At 40.9% G+C, this 25,839-nt stretch overlaps 1 protein-coding gene across 2 annotated transcripts in view; it reads left to right on the top strand.

Moving 5' to 3' along the window:
• Positions 1-25,839, top strand: part of SHC4 (SHC adaptor protein 4) — a 130,862-nt gene that overhangs the window by 38,760 nt on the left and 66,263 nt on the right. The window contains exons 2-3 of one of the 2 annotated variants that reach the window (XM_067746330.1): positions 1,708-1,778; positions 4,489-4,545. In XM_067746330.1, the coding sequence (XP_067602431.1) occupies positions 1,708-1,778; positions 4,489-4,545 (128 nt within the window). The remainder of the gene's footprint in view (positions 1-1,707; positions 1,779-4,488; positions 4,546-25,839) is intronic. The other variant, XM_067746337.1, reaches the window with a different exon arrangement.

Below are 25,839 nucleotides of genomic sequence, written 5' to 3'. Positions count from 1 at the left end.
ACATCGCTTACTTCCTTGAGATACTCAAGCCTTGGGATGTTAAATGTGATTGGGACAGAATAAAATATTAAAAAAAAATTTTTCTCAATACTAGATCCCGCAGGAGGGATGTGATGAACAGGACTCTGGCTGAGAATGGCCAGGTAATTGTCCTGGCCAGCACGCTCTACCCTGCACGAGGCTCTAGGCAACACTTGGTGCACTGACCTCCTCTTAGGATGTGAAATCTGTAGAATTCGCTGAGAAATACTGCAAGAAGTATCTGGGGAGGCACCCCCAGCTCCTGCCATCTTTCCACAAGCAGAGGGAGGCTGCAAGGCTTCCAGAGGAAAGCTAAACAGGAAGCAGATCTTTTCCAAGGAGCCTACAGATCACTTTCAATCAGACCACTTGGCTCTCATAACATTTCCGAGCTCATTCTCAGAGAAACACTCTCCCTCGTCAACTGAGGCCCTGCTAAGAGGATTACTCCCACTGCCTCACCTGGCAAAGCTACACAGAAGACTACTAAGTCCCTACACTTAATGCCTCTGCATGATTCCAGAATCCAATTTTCAACTATCAGCTTGTAATTTCCTGGATACCCCACCAGTGTCTTTCAGTCAGTGGGTCCTAAACCAACTCATCTTCCCCTCTCCTGGCTTTCCTTTTTCTGTTAATGGAATCACTGTTCCCTCTGTTACCCTGGCTGGAAACATCTGAGTCATTCTTGACTCATCCTTCTCTCTTATTCTCTAGATCAAATCAACTGCCGAATGGTGTAGTCTCTATTTCTATGATGTGACTTGAATCTGTCCCCTCCTTCCTACTGCCACCATCCCTCCTCAGTGTGAGCTGTCATTACTTCCCTCTCGACAGGAGCATCCTCACTTTTTCTTCGCCGTGAACCCACCTTCATACTGCTACTGACATTAAAGCTCCTCAAACACAGACGATCCCATCACTGTCTTTCCAGCAGCCTGATGGCTCCCGCTGCTGCCACATTAAATATAAACCATCTTTTAGCTTTATAAGTTTCAATGCCTTTTCTAATACTCCATGTTCAAGCTAAATGTACTCATTCCTGGTGTAGGACATGACTTTTTTTTCCCTTGAACCCTCTGAATAAATAAATGATCTTGCAAAAAAAAATAAGACCTTCCTATATTACTGTCCTGTATTATCTGCACTTATATGTTATTTTATCTCCCTAGAAGATTTGATATTCCTGTATTACCTTTAGTGTTGCTTCCTCTGATCTCTGAGCGCATGAATGTATCAGGCACTGCTCTTAGAACACCTGTAGGAAATAATTTTACTCTCACAACAATTCTGATTGTATCCCCACGTTACTGTGGCAAACCTGAGATGCAGAGAAGTTGAGTAACTTGCTGGGGTTCCATAACTAACAACTGGTAGAGCCAGGATACAGATTCACATGGTCTGGCCCCAGAGCCCAAGCTCTTAACCTCTGAGCTCACGTTGGTCAGGGATGACAGCTGTATTCCTGATATCATATTTTGGATTCAGCTGATGTGTTATAACTGAACTGCGGTTGAAGGCCTGTGTCCATTAATGGTCAGAAATATCAATGGTAGGCTGAGTGTGCAAATGTAATTTGATATCAGGGGCTGATTTACGGTGTTTCCCAGGAAATCACTCTGAAGCTAAGAGCTATCTTTGTGCTATTTTTTCCTACTTGTTCTTTTTTTTCTTTTCTTATTCCAGTACATGGGCTGTATTGAGGTGCTGCAATCAATGAGGTCACTGGATTTTGGAATGAGAACCCAAGTTACAAGGTAAGAGAACAAAACTGGGACAGACTTTGAGGACTATAGTCTAAAGTCACAAGAGTTTCTCCCCACAGGAATTTCATGCAAGGTTTCAAAGGCATCGTGGGTTTTTATACATAAGGCTGGAAGGTACACCAAAGCCCAGTGGCCTTCGATGAGTAGCTTTGCCTCATCACGTGAAAGGTTTCTCAGTTGTGTGGCGGAGCATCTGCATTTCATTTGAGAACTGACAAGATGATGTAGTCAGAGAGATAGCTGGTTTCCCAGATACTAAATGTATTTAAAATAATGTCTAGAAATAGGACATTACAGAATCTCAGACCTGTCGAAGAAGTAGCCGAAAATAAGAACAGGGAAAAACTTTCCACATCAGCAAGCCCAAGCTCTCCCCATTTATGGCATCCCTGACACAAGAAACTCTTACTCCTTGTCTGGGTCTCCCTCCTCCATGTAAGGTGAGCTGGATGAAAGAGTTGAACCCGGGGACCCTTACCCAGGGTGGCCCCCGGCAGCTTAGGGAAAGAACCAGAATCATTATTACACAGAGCACAAGTCAGAAGCAGAAACACAAGGCATGGTTCTTTAAGGCCAGGTTCAAAGCAAGGATGGAAAGGGGAATAATTGAGTGCTGGAACTGGTAACTGGGAAAGTTGTGAGGTGAGAGGACTGGATTTATAGGAGTGATTCAGGATGAAGACTTGGGCATCTGCGGTGTGCGGTGCCAGTATGTCTCAGGGGCAAGCTGCAGTGCCTGTCTGCATCCATGGTCACAGGCCACCGTTTCCACAGGTGAATGTTCTCATTATGAAGAGAGGATAAGTTTTCCTAATGCTCATCTTATGGAAGTCCGAGGCCTTGAAAAATTGTCCTCTTGACCAAAAGGTTTGGGGAAAGGAATCATACGCTCTTTAGGAGAGTCACAGTTTACAATGATGTACAGTATTAAAGACCCTGAGAAGTCCTGTGCTATAGTTGAAAAAGCACTAACTTCATCTTGAGATTTTCTAAATTTGTTTGGCCCCAGAATTCTTTTTTTTATGTAACATAAATGAACATTCCGTGTATCTCTGGGGTTCCATGAAATGATCTTTCAGAAATGCTATTGTGGACTCTTTTGTTTACAATGCATTCAAATCTGTCTTTCCAAATTTCTCACCAATCCTTGGTATTCCCTCAGGAGTTAAACAGATGAAATCTAATTCTATTTTTCTTTTTTTTTTTTCTGTATTCTTGGTGCCTATTTCAGTCCTTGGCACCCGGAAGGGGCTCAATGGATATTTATGGAGTAAATGCATGAGTCCACCTGACTACTTTCCAGGGTTTGGAAATGGCTACATCTTCCCTCCCTTTTAAGCCTTTTCTTTCACCTTCTCAGGCCCTTCAACTATCCTTTAAGCGAGAGGGTTTCTAGATTACTTCCTACTCTCTTAGCCCTAATTTGGACACATTTCAGGTTTTATTTCATTCTGATGATGCTTAATCTGGAGAAAGCCCTTCCTGCAATCCTAAGCTGGTTACAGGTGGGAGGAAGAGGGTCGCTACCCCAGGTGACTGGAGTGGGGATACAGGAGAAAGGAATGCCACTGTCCATACTTGAGGATGACTGATTTTCTGTTCATTCCCTCATCCATTCATTTTGACTTGTTCTCTTTCACTTGAGTATTTATGGAGTGCTCATTAAGTGCCTGAAACTCTTCAAGAATAAAGGATGCAGATGCCTCTGACCTCAGAGAACTTACATTCTACCTGGGGAAACAGACTATGGCAAGGAAACAAATAAAGAGACAATATACTTTCAGGTAGTAATAAGTGCCATTACTATAATGATGAAGCAGGGTAAGAGGATAGAGATGTAGTAGGTGGGCTTTTAAATTTTATTTTATTATCTAGTTATAAATATACTGTATATTTACTTAGAACATTTAGAAAATACGATAAATATGAAAAAGGAAATCACTCATAATCTCACCTGGAAATAATGTCTACTAACATTTTGTGCTTTGGAATAACCTTCTGATCTTCTCTTCCTTACATGTGCTTACAGTGATTTTTGTAGAAAATCTGAAAAATATTTGCTACTGTTTCTCCCATGTTGGCCATTTTCCTGTTGCTAAATATTCAGAAGAATTTTTAATTGTGGTAAAATACATATAACAGAAACTTTACCATTTTAACCATTTTTAAGTGTCCTATTCAGTGGCATTAAGTGCGTTTCATCTTGTTGTGCAAACACCACCACCATCCCTCTCCAGAACTTTTTCATCTTTTCAAACTGAAACTTTGTATATTAAATAATAACTTCTTATTCCCTTCTCCCCCAGCCCCTGGCAACCACCATTCCACTTTCTGTCTCTATGAATATGACTACTGTAGGTACCTCATATAAGTAGGGTTATATAGTGTTTGTTTTTTGTGTGACTAATTTATTTCATTTAGCATAATGTCTTCAAGGTTTATCACTAGGTCAAACAATATAAATATTTTGAAGGCTTTAGATCTGTATTGCTAGATTGTTCTGCAGAAGAACCATATACTAGTTGATATCCTCCCTCCCATCCATGTATCTATTTTTTGTTACTATCTGTTTTTATTTTTTATTTTATTTTTTTAATTTCTATTTTATATTGGAGTATAGTTGATTTACAATGTTGTGTTAGTTTCAGGTGTACAGCAAAGTGATTTAGTTATACATATACCTGTATCTATTCTTTTTCAGATTCTTTTCCCATATAGCTTATTACAGAGTATTGAGTAGAGTTCCCTGTGCTATACGGTAGGTCCTTGTTGATTATTTATTTTTTATATAGTAGTGTGTATATGTTAATCCTAACTTCCTGATTTCTATTTTTAAAACATCTTTATGAATTTGTCAGTCTGTATTTTCCTACTGTTTAGTAAATGGTAAAAGACTATTCCTTTCTCTGCCATGAAGATTCGGTTCATGACTAATGTACAGATCTAAGGGAAGGTGTCTGGCATAGTACCTGGATACTATTCCTTGTAGATGTGTCTGTATGAGATTCAGGCATGCCAAATTGTGCTCTGGGCAGATTTGTGGAAGCCTGAGGTGGCTCACTTTCCATAAACCTCTAATTCCCACCCTACTTCGCAAACATTTACTCTTCTTCCTTCTCTTAATTTTTCCTTCTTTATCTCCTCCTTTCTTTTCTCAACTTACCGTATGTATTCACATTCAGCCACTATTCAAGTTGCTCTATTCCCAATTGCCTAAGATATCATTAATATATAACTGTTGATTCAGGTTTCAAATAGTTTACAATTTGAATTTCACATATTCACAAGGTTTCATTTAACTCATAATCCTACTTAACCCAAGAAAAAAATTCAATGGACCAGTTAGAATTCTATAAGAAAGATCTTTATTTTGTGTGACCACAGGTATCTCCTGACATTTACCATCAAGCAGAAGATTAATCAGGTGTGACTGCTGATAAACTAATGTAGCTAATTGCCACTACGCATACAAACAGGTGTATTCAGGCTGATGTCCTACCTATGTTAATTGATCTTACCATGTCTCTACTAGTTAGTACATTGTTCCAGTTAATAGACAGACGGCAACATGAAATTCCTGATAATAAAGGAGGAGCCATGGTTAAGATACAGCAGTTCGGTCAGTGTTTGAAACAGAGGACAAAGATGGAGTCAAATTCTTCTCATTATGAGGAACCTTTCTGCCAATTGTTTGAGGGCTGAATCCATAGGACCTCTAGAGCACAGAGAATACTCAGAGCAGAGAAAAAGAAAAGGACAAGGAGGTCACGTACTTTGTCGGCAGTTCCCTGGATTACATCCTTTCCAAAGCTCTCATCACACTTCTTTGACTCCAGATTTATCCACTAATTCTCACCCAGGCATTTATCCACTTGACTGGTTTAGGACCATCTTCATTTTTAGTAATCTAGTGTTCATGCAAAAGGGCAAAGGGGGAGGTTTTTCCTGATAGAAAAGAGAAACAAGATGATTAGGAAGACAAAGGCTCACAGTGATGGTTGTCTTCAGAATGTCTGGAAAACAATATCAAAAGGAAATAGGAGAAGGGGAAAATGAAAATCATACTAAGGATGACATAGTCATTCCTCTCTCCTATAAAAATGTTCTCAACATGATTTTTATTTTTTAATTTTTTGGGGAGAGTGGGAACTCAAAACTTTTACTAAGATTATCTCTATTAGAAACTCTCATTCTACTAACGAGGAGATGAAATTTAGATTTAGTAACTTGCCCAAAGTCACACAGCTAATAGATGTGAAGATGGAATTTCAGGTTAAGGCTCCAGGATTAGGAAATTTTGCTCTTTGGCACTGTTTTAATATGTCATGATGGTTAAATGATACTTTTCCCTTTAATTTATTATTGTAGAGAACTGCATTAATAAGTTTTATAATATGAACAATCATTGAATTCCTGCTGTAAACCCTTCTTAATTATCATGTCATCATAGGTAGCAGTTACATACAACTTGTTAAAATTTTATTTCAAATGTTTGCATCCTTATTTTAAGTGAGTTTTCTTTTTTGAACTATACTTACGAAATTTTGGTTTCAGGAATATGTTAGCCTCATAAGAATGATTGCAGAACCTTTCTATATTTTCTGTGCTCTGCCACAATTTAAACAATGCTGGAATTATCTGCTACTATAAAAGTCTTTGGAACTAGCCCAAACAACTCTCTGAGCTTGTTAGATTTTTACCTCCATTGTCAAATCTTCTTTTTTATTAGTCTTTTCAATTTTCTTTTATCCTTGGTAAGATAATTTTGGGGTGATTTTACCCCCAAAGTTGGGCATTTTATCTTGATTTTTCAAATTTGTCACATAATGTTAGCCATAGTTTTCTCATCTAATTTTCACATAGCCTCTGTATATGTGATTATGCCCTCTTCAACATTTCTGATTTGTTTGTGTGATCTTTTAAAATCAGATTTGCCAGAGGTTTGTTTATTTTATTGCTCTTTTGAAAGAACCAGGTTTCGTTTTTATTATTCAAATCTACTTGGTCTTTGATTTTCTAATTCATTTATTTCTTTATCTTCAGTATATCTTTCCTCCTTTTTAAGTTTGTTTTATGCTGTTCTTTCTTTAATTTCTTAAGATTATTCTTTCATAATTTATTTTTATTTTTGTCTTCCAGTTTTATTGAGATATAATTGATATACAGCACTGTATAAGTTTAAGGTGTACAGCATAATGATCTGACTTACATATATCATGAAATGATCACCACAGTAAATTTACTGGGCATTCATCATCTCATATAGATACAAAATTAAAGAAATATAAAAAATGTTTTTCTTATGATGAGAACTCAGGATTTGATCTCTTAACAACTTCCATATATAACACTCAGCAGTGTTAATTATATTTATCATGTTGTACATCACATCCTAGTACTTACTTAGCTCATAACTGGAAGTTTGTACGTTTGACTCCCTTTCTCTAATTCCCCTCCCTCCACCTTCAGCCTCTCCTATCGACAAATCTGACCTTTTTTTTTCTTTTTACATCTTTATTGGAGGATAATTGCTTTACAAAGGTGTGCTAGTTTCTGCTTTATAACAAAGTGAATCAGTTATACATATACATATGTTCCCATATCTCTTCCCTCTTGCGTCTCCCTCCCTCCCACCCTCCCTATCCCACCCCTCTAGGTGGTCACAAAGCACCGAGCTGATCTCCCTGTGCTATATGGCTGCTTCCCACTATCTAGCTATTTTACGTTTGGTAATGTATATATGTCCATGCCACTCTCTCACTTTGTCTCAGCTCACCCTTCCTTCCACCTCCCCATATCCTCAAGTCCCTTCTCTAGTAGATCTGTGTCTTTATTCCTGTCTTACCCCTAGGTTCTTCATGATATTATTTTTTCTTATATTCCATATATATGTGTTAGCATACGGTATTTGTCTTTCTCTTTCTGACTTACTTCACTCTGTATGACAGACTCTAGGTCCATCCACCTCATTACAAATAGCTCAATTTCGTTTCTTTTTATGGCTGAGTAATATTCCATTGTATGTATGTGCCACAGCTTCTTTATCCATATCTCCAATGATGGGCACTTAGGTTGTTTCCATCTCCGGGCTATTGTAAATAGAGCTGCAATGAACATTTTGGTACATGACTCTTTTTGAATTACGGTTTTCTCAGGGTATATGCCCAGTAGTGGGATTGCTGGGTCACATGGTAGTTCTACACAAATCTGACCTTTTTAATGAGTTTGTTTGTTTTTGCCGTGTAATTGACCTACAACATTATGTTAATTTATGGTATACAACATAGTGATTTGATATTTCTATACATTTCAAATTGATCACCATGATAAATCTAATTACCATTCATTGTGATTTTTAAAACAAAGATAAAGAAAACAAAAACCTCATTTGATCTGAAACACACACACACACACACACACACACACACACACACACACACACAAGAAATCATGTCACGAAAACCTAAAGCCCACTCCCTCCCTTGCATAAGCACCCACATCATGCAAAGAAGAAAAGATCTTCCCTTTGCCACTAAGGACGCCTCTTTGTGTCTTGGTGGGAAACTGCCTCTGATACTCAAGGAAGAATAAATTATACGTCAGGGTAAATGCAATAAGTAGAGCTGGTGGGACAGGGCTTGGTTTTCAACCCTGAAGAACAGAACTTCATAGGAAACGTGGAGGGAACATTTAGTTCATCACCCCAGGACATAATTTACCCCAAGGGCAGGGCACACTGCTGGTGGGAGGAACCTCCAGATCATTGTCTCACTACACTCTCCTCTTCCTGTATTTATTGCCTTACATTTGTAACTCATACATGGTAATAGAATCAGCCAGGCTAAGCGCAAAGCACCCAGCACAGGATCTGTCCATGCCAGGCTCCAGGACAGCTGGGAAGCAGCAATTCCTGGTGTGTGATTAGCCTCATTCCTGTGATGGCCACCCCTTTGGGGGTGGGGGTCTGTGAAGGAAGTGGGGAGTGGTTAGAGAACGAGTGGTGAGCACTTCCTTTTGGGGTCCTGGCTTCAGATTCATTTTCTCCAGCTGATCATAAGGGATCTGCCCCCATTCCATTCCACGGGGGAAGAAAACCCTGAGTAGTGTTTTTTGGAACTGCTGCTGTAGACAGTAAGCAGGCTGTTGGGGAGACCGGTAGTAGGTAAAGCAGCAAGGAAGCAGAGATCATAATTCAGAGGATGTTGTAATTGGAGTAGTTTCCTGTTTGGAATGTTACTGCTCCTGAGCCCTGATTCTGCAAATTTAATTCACTGTCTTGAAATTTTGATTCTTTGGCTTCAACAGGACATTAAAGGCAGCTCTTCAGAGGCAAATGCATACTTCTCTCTCTCTGTGTGTGTGTGTGTGTGTGTGTGTGTGTGTGTGTGTGTGTGTCTTGGGTGTTAGCAACTATTAGATGCAAAGCAGATCCAAGATGCAGCTGAACATTTACCTAAAGTCCCATGGATGAGCTTTATAAGAAATGTGAACCTCAGGAGGGAAAGTTTTATGTATTCTGTAGAGGTCAACTATCTGCATGCTAGATGGCTAAATTAAGATATCAATTTGTCTGAAAATAGGCTGGCATTTATGTAAAGTTCCTGAGGAATGTATGAATGAGACTGATTGGAGCTCTGCATGGATGAGTGTATCAGTGTAAAACTTGGAGTAACTGTCCGGCATCTGGTGTGTGGATTCTGTGTTGACCTGTGAGGAGACCATGCAGTGAAGTGTGGGATTGCAGCTCACATGGCAAGCAAAGTAAAGACACGACAGCGGGGATAAAGGGCCGAGTTTATTAACTTGCCAGGCAAGGGAACATCCCCCAGCGAAGACGTTTACTGAGAAGAGTGGCAAGGAAAAAAAAAAAAATCAAGAATGTTACAGTTCTAGTTCATAGTGGTCATGCTAAAAATTGAAAACGAGCACTTGCTGAGGCAGAATGTACGTGGTTGGATAAAACAAGTTTTGATTGGTCAGGAAGGAATGTAAAGACCCCAAGAAGGGTCTGGGGTCCCAGGGCCAAGGCTTATGACCTTTATCAGCTGGTGAGAACAGTTACAACACATAACAGTCAAATCCTCCTCGGCAGGCACCGGTGTGAGTGGACGTACTTCCTCCCACACACGTGGGGACGTCAGGGAGCCCTCATGGAGGTTTTGTGTGGCGTGTGTCTGAACGTGTGGACAGTCACCACCTCTGCTAGCTTCAAGCTACGCTACTCCCAGTTCCTCACAACCTTGTTAGGACTGAGATCTCACTTCTCAGGTATCTGAGATGAAATAGCCAATTAAATTCCTTTTAGAAGTCTTCAAAGATACAGTAATTAAAAAAAAATTCCCAAGCTGGGACTTCCCTGGTGGCGCAGTGGTTAAGAATCCGCCTGCCAATGCAGGGGACAAGGGTTTGAGCCCTGGTCCGGGAAGATCCCACATGCCGCGGAGCAGCTAAGCCCGTGCACCACAACTACTGAGCCTGCGCACCTAGAGCCTGTGCTGCAGAACAAGAGAAGCCACCACAATGAGAAGCCTGTGCACCGCAACGAAGAGTAGCTCCCGTGCGCCACAACTAGAGAAGGCCCACGTGCAGCAATGAAGACCCAATGCAGCCAAAAATAAATAAATAAATGAATACATTTATTTAAAAAAAAAGTTCCCAAGCAGTTGGGAAGGATTCTGATAGCATGACAGAGTCAAACCCACAGAGAGAGGGTGTGAAAGTCAAGGGCACCTTTTCCTTAGAGTCATTAGCACAATGTCTCTCACATGCAGGTGCAGTTACTATTTGAATGAGCACAGGTGAGGCCAAGAAGTACAGTTACTAAGGCAACCACAGAATGGAAAAAATATTTTTTAAGTCATATCTGATAAGGAATTAATATTCAAAATATGTAAAGAACTCCTGCAACTCAACAACAGGAAACCAAACAACCATATTAAAAACTGGGCAAAGGACTTGAATAGACATTTCTCCAAAGAAGACACACAAATGGACAATAAGCACATGAAAAGATGCTTAACACCAATAATCATTAGGGAAATGCAAATAAAAACCACCACGAGATAGTACTTCACACTCATTAGAATGGCTATTATTAAAAAAGAAACCAAAAACAACAAAAAACTAGAAAATAAATGTTGGCAAGGTTGTGGAGAAATTGGAACTCTTGTGCATTGCTGGTGGTGATGTAAAATGGTGCAGTTGCTGTGGAAAACAATATGGCAGTTCCTAAAAAGTTAACAATAGTATTACCATATGGTCGAACAATTCCACTTCTGTGTATGTATCTAAAAGAATTGAAAGCATGTATTCAGACAGATATTTGTACACACATGTTCATAGCGGCATTATTCACAAACTCAAAAGGTGGAAGCAACCCAAGTATCCACTGATCGATGAATGGATAAATAAAACATGGTATATACATACAATGGAATATTAACCTTAAAAAAGAAAGAAATCCTGCCAGTTGTGACAACACAGATGAACCTTGAGGGCATTATGCTAAGTGAAATAAGCCAGACAGAGAAAAATAAATACTACATAATATCACTAATACGTGTAATCTTTTTTGCAAAAGTCCAGCTCATAGCAACAGAGAGTAGAATGGTGGTTGCCAAGGGCTGGAGGGCAGGTGGGGAAATGGAGAGATATTGGTTAAAGGGAACAAACTTTCAGTTATAAGATGATTAAGGTTTGATGATCTAATGTATAACATAGTGACTATAGTTGATAATACTGTATTGAAATTTGTTAAGAGAGTAGATTTTAAGTATTCTCACACACACACAAAAAGGCAAATGTGTGAGCTGATGCATGTGCTAGTCAACTTGATTTTGGGAATTCTGTCACAATGAACACATCTATCAAACTATCATGTTGTACACTTTAAATATATTATGACTTTGTCAATTATATCTCAGTAAAGCTGAAAAAAAGGAAATTCTGACACATGCTACAACATGGATTAACCTTGTCTTAGTGCATTTGGGCTGCTATAATGAAATACCATGGATTAGGTAGCTTATAAACAACAGATATTTATTTCTTACTGCTCTGGAGTTGGGATATCTGAGATCAAGGTGCCATCATGGTCAGGTGAGGGCCCTTTTCTGGATCACAGACTTATTGTATCCTCACGTTGCAGAAGGGGCTAGATAGCTCTGTGGTACCTCTTTTATAAGAGCACTAATCTCCTTCATGAGGGCCCCATCCTCATGACCTAATTACCTCCCCAAAGCCCCACTTACTAGTACCATCACCTTTGGAGGGTTAGGATTTCAACACACAAATTTTGGGGAGACACAAACATTCAGCACACTGCAGGCCTTGAGGACATTGTGCTAAGAAAATAAGTCAGTCACAAAAAGATCAATACTGTATGACTTCATTTATATGAAGTGCCTAGAGTAGTCAGATCCAGAGATAGAAAGCAGAATGGTGGTTGCCAGGGGTTATAAGGGGAGGGAGTTAGTGCTTAATGGGTACAGAGTTTCAGTTTGGGAAGGTGAAAAAGTTCTGGAACTGGATGGTGGTACTGATTGCACAACGATATGAATGTATCAATACTTAATGCCACTGAACTGTACACATAAAAATGGTTAAAATGGTAAATTTTATGTATGTATGCTTTACCACGATTTTTGAAAAGTATCAGTCACTAGATGAGTTATATTTTTGAAGTATTCAATGTTGTCTGTTTATTTTGCTGAAAAGGTGCAAAGCCAGTAAGAGAAGGATAACTGAAGCATCAGGGCCTATTGTCTAGCAGGTGCCACAGCTGAGAGTATTAGGGAAGGAGTGCCTAGTGGCCTCTTCTAACTTCTTGACTGGGAAACCCAACCAGAAACCACACTGGCGGAGAGGGCTGCTGCAGGACAAGAGGCGAGGGTAGTTAACAACAGCTGACATTTGTTTCACTTGCCCAGGGCTTTTACATTCATGTTTTCTTATGAACCACACAATCACCCTGAGAGAAGGCACTGTAATTCCCCATTTTGAGCAGGGGGAAGCTGAGGCTCAGAGAAGATAAGTGACTATCCCAAGACCACACAGCTCTTTTGCTGGGCTCAAACCCAGGTACTCTTAAACCAAATCCTGTCCCTACGGCACTTAATGTTTCCTAGTGACATTGCTTTGGTTTGAAGCGAAGTAACTGCTCTTATAGCTGTGAATAGACTAAGATGCTGGGAGACAATTCAGGCAGTAGAGGCAAGCCTGAGTCATCTTTATCCACATTTTTTTTGGCTGTGCTTCTCAGCTTACGGGATCTTAGTTCCCTGACCAGGGATTGAACCCAGGCCCCCTGCAGTGGAAGCACAGAGTCCTAACCACTGGACCACCAGAGAATTCCCCTGAGTTGTGTTTAAAAATCACTTCTGAGAGAACAGCGCGGCTATGATCATTACCATCGCTGATGTCAGGTTTCTGTGGAACATCTAATTCTTAACACTTTTTCACTATTTCTTTCTGATTATAAAAATTAAATGTGGCTTATTATGGGAATTGGGAAGTAGGGTAAAAGAAAAGAAAAAACAGACAAATCACTGGAGGTAATCAAGAGTAACAGTTTGGTATAAGGTTTTTCCAGTCATATGTTTGGAAACTAAAGTGAGATTATATGGTGCTTATTAATTTGTGATGTGTTTTTATCATTTATTATGCACATTTTCTAGGTCATTAAGCATCACCAGTACTTGCTTTGACCTGAGCTTTAAGGTGGCAGAAACAATTGTAAGTGCATCTACTTGCCATAGGTATATTTATTAAGAGTCTTTTGGCTTTAAGTAGCAGAAAATGACTCTGCCTAGCTTAAGCTGAAAGGGGGATTCTTGAAAGGATATTGGGGCAGCTCTTGGAAGCTGAGGATCAGTGAACAATCAAACCAATAGAAGAATACGGTCAGGGCTGCCGAGGCCTCAGCAGCAGGAGTGCAGGGACTCCCCATCTCTGGTTTTCTCAGTTCCAAATATCAAATTCCTAGGTAGGATGGTGATTGGGGCCTAATTCTGAGCCACTCATCTTTGGCCAGGGCAGAGTTGCATTGGGGCAATATGGTAGTTCTGTAACACTCATATATTGAGAAGGGCATTTGCTGGGAGGAGGAAAAAACAGCTTGTAAAAACAGCAGTGGTAAATGCAGTAAAAAATGGATTCCTACCTCAAAGGGAAAAGAACACAATAGATCTATTTCTTCGAACACCTTAAAAAAAAAAGATTGGGAATGTATAAATCATCCCCCAAATGCTTCACTAAAATCTAAGGGTTGCAAAATTGTTAGTCAAATGTTTGATGTTATTATAGTTAGTGCATTAATTTTTGAACATAATTCAATTGAGCTGTATGTTTAAGTGGTGTTTGGATATTTCAAGAAACTTTGAAACTACATGTATAGGTATTGTATATGTTTATGCCTTTTTTATAGGATGTAGGGCATTGTTTTAGACATATTTATAGAGGTTTATAAAATGGTCATTAGTTTTGTTCTACAACAGGCTGTTTACAGCATCTATATTTGATTTGCCGAGAAATCCTTGGTCAGGCATGAAACTCCCAATTATAGTATTTTTTCCATGGCAAATGTGATCCACTTTATGAAATAGTATCTAAAAATATGTTGCAGCTGAAATCAGGGCCTGCTAATTTATCCATATGAATCTATAGAAACTTACAGATGTGCAGACATTATTGTATGAACACACACACACGTACACACTCTCTCTCTCTAACAGGCAATATACACACAGTCACTGACCTAAGTGAGAAGAGTTAGCTATCTGTCCATGTCTAAGTATGGATTATAGTGGATGGCCTCAAGAGTTTGAGGAGAAGCTAATTAATTCAGAGCTTAAAATGCATGAATGTTAAAGCGTATGCATTTGGGGGTGACCCCAGTATTTTTAGCTTTAGTAATTTTTCCCCCAGACCTTCTCTACCATGCAGAGTTCAGTTGAGAATACTTTCTGGTATCTCCCTTTTGTGGCCCTCTTCGGTTTCCTTTAGAAGTCAGTACTGAATGTTTGTAACACCCCAAGCATTTTCAACTAGACTCTGTGTAAATGTCTCCAGGACCAAGAAACGGGGTTTCTAATTTTGATTTTAATGGACATAGTGGTCAGCTCCTGCTATGAATAATTTAACAATGCAATAGAATAGGCCTTTTGAACCATTGCTCCTGGAAACACCAATGCTGTGGTTGTACAGGCGCTTCCTGAAAACAGTCCAGAGTGGGCCCCAGAGTGTGTCTGGCCTAGAAGGCCTTGGGTCCCTGTGGTCCTTTTTCAGTGGGGCAGTCAATCGCAAGGGCTTCATCATCCATCATCTTTGGGCCTTAAGGTTCTCCCTGGAAGCCTATTCCATGGGCCTGATAGGTTGCAGAGCCACAGTGATTGGGGCATAGTTGGATCAATAAATATTTATTGGTTAACCGAGAGGTTTCAGGGCTTTTCAGGCCTAGATCACATTTCTTTAGATGATTCTGGAGGTCTTGAAGGTCACTGCTAGTAGAGAAAAGCAGAAAAGACCTAGACATTCTACAAACATGGAATCTGGCATCCTGAACTAGACCAAATTCCAGAACGAGGAGCTCTTAGACAATTGACTCAGGTCCCGGGCTCCATGGTAGAACGTCTGGCACATGGACCCCATTCGTATACATTGTTGAACAAAGGAATGAAAATAAATTCGCTGAAGATACTCAGTTTAATTCAGAGAGCCTTGGGGTCCAAGGAGTTGATTCAGATGAAGAGAAGGATTTCTTGATCCCAGGGAACTGGCTGTACTTCAACCTCTTTCTAGTTCAGGGATTCAAACATGGTTTTCAACTTTTAGGAAGCAGTCTACAGAGCAGTTTATTATTAATGAATAGCTACTGTCAGCATCATAAAAGTTAACATTTATAAAAGATATTACTAGTAATCCTATTTTGCGCATGAGAATACTGAGACTTAGAGAAATTATGGAACTCCCCTAGTAAGTTAATAAGTGGTGGAACCAGTAATCAGGTCTGCCTGACTCTTGTGTACTATGCCTCAGTCAAAATGAGAGAATTCTAAGGAACAAAACTCAGGGCAATGCTGAAAGCCAGAAGTGACAGAATAAGGAAACATCCAAACCTCAGGTTAGAATTTGTCCTAGGTTCAAGATACCAGATCCCTCGTTTGTGAGTTCTCTCTGGAAGGGCCTTCATAAAGATGCTCAAAAGTATGTAGGTGAGGATACTTTTAGTATCCTTTTCTGATCTCTACTAAGGAAAAAAAATTGTGTCAGACAGTGGTTCTCAGACTTCAGCACACGAGAGAATCAATCACCTGGAGGGCTTGTTAAAACACAGAGGGTTGGGCCCCACTCCCAGAGTTTTGAATTCAAGAATTTGCATGTCTGACAAGGTTCCTGGTGTCGCTTATGCCACTGGTCTGGGGACCACACTTTGAGAACCACAGGTGTAAGGGAACCCTATCATTGGTTTCAAAATGAGTTCTCTTAGTTGGACCACGGATCATATGGAAATCCCTTATTTTTGAAAAGGTGGATCCCCAGAAAATCCCCAAAAGCATCTGGAGGTTATTTTTGCTTTTAAGAAAGGAAAAGGGCAAAGCCTAGGGAATACCAGAGCAGCGAGTTTTAATTCTGATATATGTATATATATACATATCTCCAGAAAAATCAATGTTACAGTTCCTTTTAGGAAGAGTGAACTAAATGGGAAGCACTCAAAATTCATTAAAAACTAATCTCAGCCTGAAAGACTTTTCTTTGATAAAAAGAGAGCTTTGTGGCCAAAGGAAATACAGGACAGTTGGCATGTCTCTCCACCTGCCAGGCAGATTTGTTCCGTTTCCTGTCAGGATTCTCCTTAGGAAAACTGTGAAATGCCTAATGGAATAAATGCAGGCTCTGACCCCTTTTCTTAAACATGAGTTGGAGCTTGTGAGAGCTGCACCTACTCTAGGAAAATGTTCATTTTCACGTATGTTCGATTAATAAGAGGGTGGATCTTTTTTTTTTTTTTTTTTTTTTTTTTTTGCGGTACGCAGGCCTCTCACTGTTGTGGCCTCTCCCGTTGCGGAGCACAGGCTCCGGACTCACAGGCTCAGCGGCCATGGCTCACGGGCCCAGCCACCCCGCGGCATGTGGGATCTTCCCGGACCGGGGCACGAACCCGTGTCCCCTGCATCGGCAGGCGGACTCTCAACCACTGCACCACCAGGGAAGTCCGAGGGTGGATCTTTTTGATCTGCATCATCTGAGCCACTTACGAGGATTTTCTCTGATTTTTTTTTCACTGTCAGCTGTGACAACGCAGATTCTTAAAAAGGAAAGGCATCCTCTAGTTAAGTGTTTATGACAAAGTAAAGTAGCATAATTCTGGCAGCAGCTCATGAGCAGGACTTAGGCTGGATCTAGAAACAGACTCTGAGATGGAGAGTCAAATGCAAAAGGTTTGCTGGGAAGAGTCTCAAAATCAACACTTGAGGGAGTGAGGGATACAGGACTAGACCTGGTGGGGCAGCGGGGGAGGCTTGAATAGTGATGCTGTCTCAACAAAGGCTTCAGCAGATCTCGTGGGTAAAGAGATCGGGCCTTCAAACCCCGTATTGACTTGTCATTGGTGCCTACTGCCTCCGGGGAGGGACATATCTGTGGGCTAGGTAACTGCCTCAAGGAGAGGACAAGTTCTGGGGAAGGAACTCAGCTGTGAGCCATTAGCAGTGAACACTCCAGCAACAGGGGCAATGACTACCTTTGTTCTGAAGGGGGATCTGGGTTATGCAGGGGGACAAGGATCGTACTTTGTTTCAGTGCCATAGAGCTGTCTAAACATTTACATATTGAACATTCAGTATATCCAAGGCAGGTGCCATGGGGTATCTACAGAAAATCAGATAAGCATTCTGCCTTTATAGAAATGTGAACTATCCATTGCTACTTGCATAATAGACATAATTGGACCTCTTCTACAACATATTATTTATAACATTCCAGTTATAACCATAGAGTACGCTGCTGGGTACTAGGTATTGTAAAAAGCAGGTTAGACCCAGTTCTCAAAGCAGACAGACATTTTAAGGATAAAGCAATAATAATGGCTAACATTTACTGAAGCATTGTTCAAAGCACTGTTATTATTCCCACTTTATAAATTTAAGAAACTGAGACATAGAAAGCTTTAAAAACTTGCTCAGGGGCTCCCCTGGTGGCGCAGTGGTTGAGAGTCCGCCTGCCAATGCAGGGGACACGGGTTCGTGCCCTGGTCCGGGAAGATCCCACATGCCGCGGAGCAGCTAGGCCCGTGAGCCATGGCCGCTGAGCCTGCGCGTCCGGAGCCTGTGCTCCGCAACAGGAGAGGCCACAACAGTGGGAGGCCCGCATACCGCAAAAAAAACAAAAACAAAAAACCCCAAAAAACTTGCTCAACATGATAGAGCTTATAGGAGACTGCTAGATTTTGAATTCTGGCTGGCTGATTGCAGAGGCCACTCAATGAGCCTTTCTTCATTCTATTATCATAGAAGACTTATAGATAAATTAAAGTGCTCCACTTTTTTCCCTTTTAACAATTATTTATAGTAATTTTACACTTTTATTTCTGTATTCCTGCAAGCACTTTGTACTGTATCATGTACATGATATCATGTCACTTAATGAAGCTTAGTTGATATAAAAAAAAAAAGAAGAAGAATGTCAGTTCCCCTCTCCCTTCACTGAATGCTGGTAGGAGAAACAAAGAATGGAAGATGATAATTAACAGTATGTAGAAGAAGTTCCATAAGCCTTATATTTATACAGTAGAAGACCCATCGCTCATAAAACCCAGCTTCCTGTACCAAGATACTTAGCAAGACCAAGTCCAAAATATGTATAAATAATCTTGGTCTGTGACGATTAAAAGGTTGTGTTCTAATGTTTTTTCTTCCATGTACAAGCTAATGGCTGACTGTGACCCCAAGGCCTCTTACATTCCTTTCTGGTTTGCTCCAGAGGAAGGGTGAGCAAACCACCTGCTACCTGATTTTGATTCTGCCACCTTTTGAGCCAAGGATGGTTTTTGACTTTTTTAAATGTTTGGGGGGAAAATATCACAGAAGAATATTTTGTGACATGTGGAAATTACATGGCATTCACATTTGTGTCCATAAGTGTTTCTGGCACACAAGCATGCCCATTCGTTTATGTATTGTCTGTGGCTGCCGTTCAAGCTACAGCTGCAGAGTTGAGTTGTTGCGACAGTCTGTATGGCTCTGAAAGCCTGACATTTTCACTCTCTGGTCCTGTATAAAAAGGCATGCTGACTACTGCTATGAAGAGATTCTCAACCTGACTTAGCTCTGTTGGAAGCACTTGAGGGAGCTTTTAAAACTCCCAGTAGTCCCACCCTCACCCATTAAATCAGAATGTCTGGAGATGAGACCCAGTCATCAGGATTTGTTAAAGCTCCCCTGTGTTTCCCCAATGTGCAGCCCAGGTTGAGAACCACTGCCTAGAGCATGAATACATTTCGAGGGGCAGATGGACTAGGCTTCCCAGCATACAGGCGGCCAAATGGGAGAGAATGCAGGTCACTTATCACCACCCATGTGTGCAGGGGGTCACGTGAGCAAAGATGTTCAGGACCTCCAGATGCACTCTGGTGAAAGCCCTTCCCGTGAGGAGATAGCCAGGATAAAGGGGACAGGGTGGACAGGAGAGGATTATACCAGATATCTTTCCCAGCATATTGACCAAGTTGAATACAAATTTCTCGCCGAATGGAACAGCATCAAATGTGCAGGTAGTGTAGCCTTCCCAACCGTAGCTACTAGGAGCAGGGGACCTAATTCCTTAGCATCCACTAATACGACCATCTGGTTGAAGCTGTAGAGCCCAGAACCAGTCATACTGTGCAGTGAGTTCAAGTAGAAGTTCTAATCCGCTGTGTGGTCCTTGAACTGATCTGCTTCAGAATCACCTGGGAGGCTGTTAAACTGCAGACCTATAGAATCAAAATCTCAAGAACCGTCCCAGGAATCTGCATTTTGAACCAGCATCCCAGTTAATTCTTAAGAACTTTGAAGTTTGATCGCCATGTACCTAAATGGTTATCTCAGTGAATTCTTAGCAGATGTGCATGCCAAAGTTGTCCGACCAGTGGATTCAATTGGCTAAGCCAGTTACTAATTCCTTCCAGAGGCACACACACACATTTTAAAAAAATGGACTTACCAGATAAAATCTATAGTATATACACCAAATGGCCCATAAAAGAAGGAGTTATGGGGCTTCCCTGGTGGCGCAGTGGTTGAGAGTCTGCCTGCCGATGCAGGGGACACAGGTTCGTGCCCTGGTCCGGGAAGATCCCACGTGCTGCGGAGCAGCTGGGTCCGTGAGCCATGGCCGCTGAGCCTGCGCGTCCGGAGCCTGTGCTCCGCAATGGGAGAGGCCACGACAGTGAGAGGCCCGCGTACCACAAAAAAAAAAAAAAAAAAAAAAAAAAAAAGGAGTTATTTTTGTTTTAAACAGTGGTGGAAATCATACACTCGTTCTACCCATTACTGTCTTGCTCAACACTATAGATACCTCTGGTAAACTGTTTTAAGTATCTTAAATGGCACCAAATCTTCCTTTTTTGAAGATAGGCCTAATTTTTGGAAGTAGATAAACATCATTTGGAGTGAAATGCGATGAATAAAGTGGGTGATTATGTTGGATCTGTTTTGGTTTTTTAAAAAATGAATTTTGGTGCTTAAGTGACCACACTGTATGATCAGTACACTCTTTAACCCCAAAAGACATGCCTTCATAATATTTTAGTGTATTTTGTCTGAAACAGAGTTGTTTTAGTTTATTCCAAAGTAAAGGAGAACAGTCTTTTGGATTTACCAATTCCAGTGTGTTTTGTGTGAAATCAACCCCATTCCTCTGTTGTCACTTCATATTTGAGGGTGTATAAGCCATCAGTATGGGGGTGTGTTTGCATTTTGAAATATGTGATTCTATTACAGGAAATCATTGTGGGGATAGGAGAAAATCAGTACTTCATTTCTGTTTACTGGGGAGGTACTTGCAGGGGAGGTGCGATCCTGGGGACGGGATGGTCTTTCACTTCATTAAAGTGCAGTTGATGGGTCAACCTTTGCATCAGAGCCAAAGGGCAGAATCACAGAGTAGACAGAACAACCTGTGTTCTATGGTGGCTTGTGTTGGGTAGAATTGCAAATGTACTTTATAATCAGATTTTAAATAGAATCCAGGTTGAACGGAGTGGTGAGATAAGTCCATGTGAGAGTAAATGCTGTGGGCAGTCCTGAAAGGTTTGATTTGACCATCTGGGACCTGAAGTGCCTATTTCTAAAATGAAAGGATATATTTTACGGGCTGTGTCGACCCTCCCAGAGTGCATGGGCGATGCCCCTTGATAATAGCACAAAGGGAGTTTGAAGTTTTCCATTTTCCGCTGGTCTAGGGGCATTGACTGCACTCATTGTGTGCTTATCACCATGGAGGCAGGCTCATGTTCTAAAGTGTCCTGTCTGGGGCTTGCACACATTCTTGGATGTCTTTAATTTCACCAGGCTGAACAAAATTGAACACATAGATCACTGAGGCTTGATGTTCTGAAGGCAAAGATTTCAAAAAAGCAGGTACTAGTTTCCCTAGAACAATTGGAACACCGTAATACCACACTGATGTGGAGTCTGAATTACTTACGAGTCCTCTCATTCATCAATAGGAAAGCAGTTTGAGACATTCAGGTGACAACTTGTCCCTGCGACATTGTTAACTGATTTCTTTAAGGGTTCATGTTGGAGACGAAAAGTAAGGGAAAATCCCTGTGCCTTTGTTCTGCCTACGTGTTTTTTGAGTTTTAGTTTGGAAAGGCTCTTGCTGGGATTAAAATGTATTCTTATTTCTGTTTTCTTGGACAAAACAGAACCACTCGTGTTTGTGTGTGTGTGTGTGTGTGTGTGTGTGTGTGTGTGTGTTGGGAGATGGGGATAGTTGCTTTTAACTGCTCTGCTGGGCCATTTGCCTGGTCTCATGTGACACAGTTTCTGGCTTTCCTATTTCCTGAAGAACTGTATTTTGACATTCATTGGAAACATTCTGTCCCACAGGCCCCCATCCTCCCTTAAATGCTCCCCTTTGTCTTGGATTAGGATATTGCCTTCCAAATTTTAAAAAACAAAGATTGGGCAATATTGCTCCCAGAGGAGCTTAACTGTTTAAGAGTTAAAGACACAGAAAAATTATAACTTCTTAAGTACTGTAGTGGCCAGGGGTTGATTAAGAAAGGTGCCTTTGTTTGGGTGATTAGTTTGGACTCTGTTAAAACAGACAAAAATATCTTTTTTTGGTCTTATGGCGTAGGCAGGGTTTTATATGCTTAAAAGCAAATCTTCAACTGCATTCTCATTCTCTTACATCAGCCCGCTTCTCCCCTTCCCTCTCATGTGGCAAAACAATAAACAAAGTGACCACTGTTGGTGCCGTGGGTCTCTCTCTCTCTCTCTCTCTCTTTCTGGTACAGGCTCCCAGGATGGAAATCTTTAGCCGTTTAAACTCTGAAAAGTCTTGCTCGTCTAAGAGAGGACGATTGCTGAATGTTTGCTCGCTGGAGAATGTCCCATGGTCGTCAGCTTCCAAGACGCTCTGCAGAAATGCAGGCTGCTTGAGCAGCTGGGATGGTGGGGGGCACCCCCGTCCTGTGAGGAATCCCTGATTCAGGATCTCTGTTTTCTTTTTTCTCAGTATTTGTAAAGTCAGTGCTTTAGGTCGGAGGGTGTGTCTGGAACTCCAGGAAAGCACTGAAAGTACTATTTGTTCTTGAAAATGTTACAGTTAATCTCTTGGTCGGAGTCTGAGGGGAAGAAAAGATCTTTGTGAAGAAAGGCAACATATCGCAAGCACGTATGTGTCTTCCTTGACTAGGGTTTCAGATTTGCTAACGCTGATAACAGTAAAGAAAGGAGAGTTTTGAGAGGTTATTTTAAAGCGGTGGTTCTTAACCTGGGATGTGTGGATTCCCAAGAGGCCCACAGATGGTTTTCCAGGGATGGTGCCGAGGACTGGTGGGTAGGGGTGGGATGGGCCCTCTAAAATTGAATAGAAACATTGGTATAAATAGGCCTTTTATTGAAGAGAGACCTATGATTCTCCTTAGAGTCTCAAGTAAAAAAAAGTAATAGCTACTTTATTTTTGGTAGCTCTTTTCCTCTGTTATGGCAAAAGACACATAAAATAAAATTTACCATCTTAATTACCACTTTAAAGTATTGGGTTGGCCAAAAAGTTCGTTTGGGTTTTTCTATAACATCTTACAAAAACCTGAACGAACTTTTTGGCCAGCCCACTATATAGTTCAGGGGCATTAAATACGTTCACATTGCTGTGCAACCATCACCCCTGTCCAGCCCCATAATTCTTTTCATCTTGTGAAACTGAAACTCTGTACCTATTAAACAGTAACCCCCCATTCTCCCCCAGACCCTGGCAACCATCATTCTACTTTCTATGATCTTTGACCTACTCTAAGTACCTTATGTAAGTGGAGTCATGCAGTATCTGTCTTTTTGTGACTGGTTTATTTCACTTTGCATAATGTCCTCAAGATTCATTATGTTGTAGCACATTGCAGAATGTCCTTCCTTTTTAAGGCTGAATAATATTCCATTGTATGTATATACCACATTTTGCATATCCATTCACCCATTGAGGACACATGGGTTCCTTCCATGCTTTGGCTGTTGTGAATATTTAATTAATTAATTAATTAATTTTTCTTAGTTGTTTTGGCTGCGTCAGATCTTAGTTGCAGCACACAGGATCTTTTGTTGAGGCATGCGGGACCTTTTCATTATGGCATGTGATCTCTTTGTCGTGGGGCTCGGGTTTCTCTCTAGTTGCGGTGCTTGGGCTTCTCTCTAGTTGTGGTGTGCGGGTTTTCTCTCCCTAGCTGTGGTGTGCGGGTTCCAGGGTGCGTGAGCTCAGTAGTTATGGCATGTGGGGTCCAGAGTGTGTGGGCTCTGTAGTTTGCTGCACGTGGGCTCTCTCATTGAGGCATGTGAGCTCGATAGTTGCGGTGCTCGGGCTTAGTTGCCCCGCGGCATGTGGGATCTTGACCAGGGATCGAACCTGTGTCTTCTGCATTGGAAGGCATATTCTTTACCACTGGACCACCAGGGAAGTCCCTAGCTATTGCGAATAATGCTGCTGTGAACGTGGGTGTACAGTATAACTACTTTTTCAAAGCAAGTTCATAAGCACAAGTTTCCCCTTGTTTCTTTTGAGTTGTATATTAAGAGACTTTCTGAATCTGTGAAGCTTCTGGTGCCTCAACTTACTTTAAAGTTCTGAGTGAGTGTGCCTTGCACACATGTGTGTTCTTCCCCTGAGGGCATGTGGCCGGGCTCTGGAAGTTCTTCTCGTCCCTAAGGAGATAACAGCCGCTGTATAGAAAGCAAAGGGCCGGGGCATCCTCATGGGCCTTCTCCAGAGCTGACCCCTACCACTTTGCCTTCTTCCCTTGGCAGGTTACTCCAGCCACAATGCAGAAGGATTGGCCAAAAAGGAGCCTCTTTCTGTGCTGGGGAGTGAGCAAGGGAAGGACCAATGTGTTTCTCCTCCCTAGTTCCCAAAGTCTGGGACTCCCTCCTTTTCATGCACTTGGCATTATGGTCCCTCCCTGGGTGAGTGTGGATTTTGAAGTCAGACTTGGATTTGCATTCTGTCTCTCCCACTATCCGCTGCGTTATTTGGAGGCAGTTATTAAAGTTCTTTGAACTTTAGTTTCTTCATTTGTAAAATGGGGATAAAATACCTACCGTGAAATGACATTATTAAGACTGAGAAGACGTACATAAGGTGATGAGTGCTGAGCCTGACCATATACATAGGAGCAGCTTCTTCATTAAAACCCAGGCTCTCTGCTACAAATCTAAAGGTAGGGATTTCTAATGTGAAAGCATTGCTAAATCTGGTCAAGGGTTTTTTTGTTTGTGAAACTTTGTGGAGTGGAAACCAGCAAGTCTACCAAGCAAACTGAAAAGATAAATCTGGACTTAGTGGCTATAAAGATGGAGGCGTTAAAGGCTAAGCGGGGATGGGAGCAGAGGGAGAAATAAAGATCTGTTATTATCTATAACGTGAGCATTGTCCCATCTCTGCAATTGTTGGCAAAAGAGAGGCAGGTTGTGTCACTCCATCAGGACATCCTTTACGTGCCCTCACATCTCCACAGTACATGAGCAAAACTCCTGCTGAGGAACTAACTTTGCATTCTTTTGAATATTTTAAAAGATTTTTTATGCAATCAACTGTACAATGAAGGAAAACATAACACTGTTTACATCTAAACATCAATAGAATCAAAAACAGGAAACAGCAAATCACACACAGAAGACACCTAAACCAAGTCACTGTTTATATGCTCTTTCTATGTCACTATTTATACAGAATTAATTTTATATAGCTGCTACCAGTGTGTATATGCCATTCCAAGTTCTACTTTTCCCCACTAATTTGTATAGATTCCCCCCATATTTCTGTAGTTCTCATACTTAACATTTCAAGTGGCAATATTTATATTGATTTGTTTTATATCTATATCACAAGCTTTGGGGTTGGTTTTTTACTCTAAAATAAATGTTTCTTTTACATAACTACTCAATGCTATTTCAATACAAATTCCTCCTCCCTTGTCAAAAGCTCTGATAAATATTATGACATTTGTCATCTTTTATGAACTTTATCTCTAGAAAGATTGTATTAATACTAATCAAGGCCACCAGCAATGGATAAGTATACCTGAAGTGGAATTATTCCCATTTCCCCCAATACTGGCTTTGTAATTTTCTGTTCTGTGAATGTAATAAGAGTGGAGCAAGTATCTTATAGTTGCTTTAATTTTTAATTCCAGAAGTATAATGAATGTCAACATTTTCTTGTTTCTTAAAACTGAACTATTTCTAACTCCGTTTGTATGAATTACCTAATCCAGGAATTGGCAAATGACAGCCCTTGGGCTAAATATGGCCAGTTGCCTGCTTTTAGAAATAAAGTTACTGGAACACAGCTG

The sequence above is a fragment of the Pseudorca crassidens genome, chromosome 1 (genome assembly GCF_039906515.1).
Source record: "Pseudorca crassidens isolate mPseCra1 chromosome 1, mPseCra1.hap1, whole genome shotgun sequence".
NCBI classification, from domain to species: Eukaryota; Metazoa; Chordata; class Mammalia; order Artiodactyla; family Delphinidae; genus Pseudorca; species Pseudorca crassidens.
This window is presented reverse-complemented; position numbering and strand designations above follow the sequence as displayed.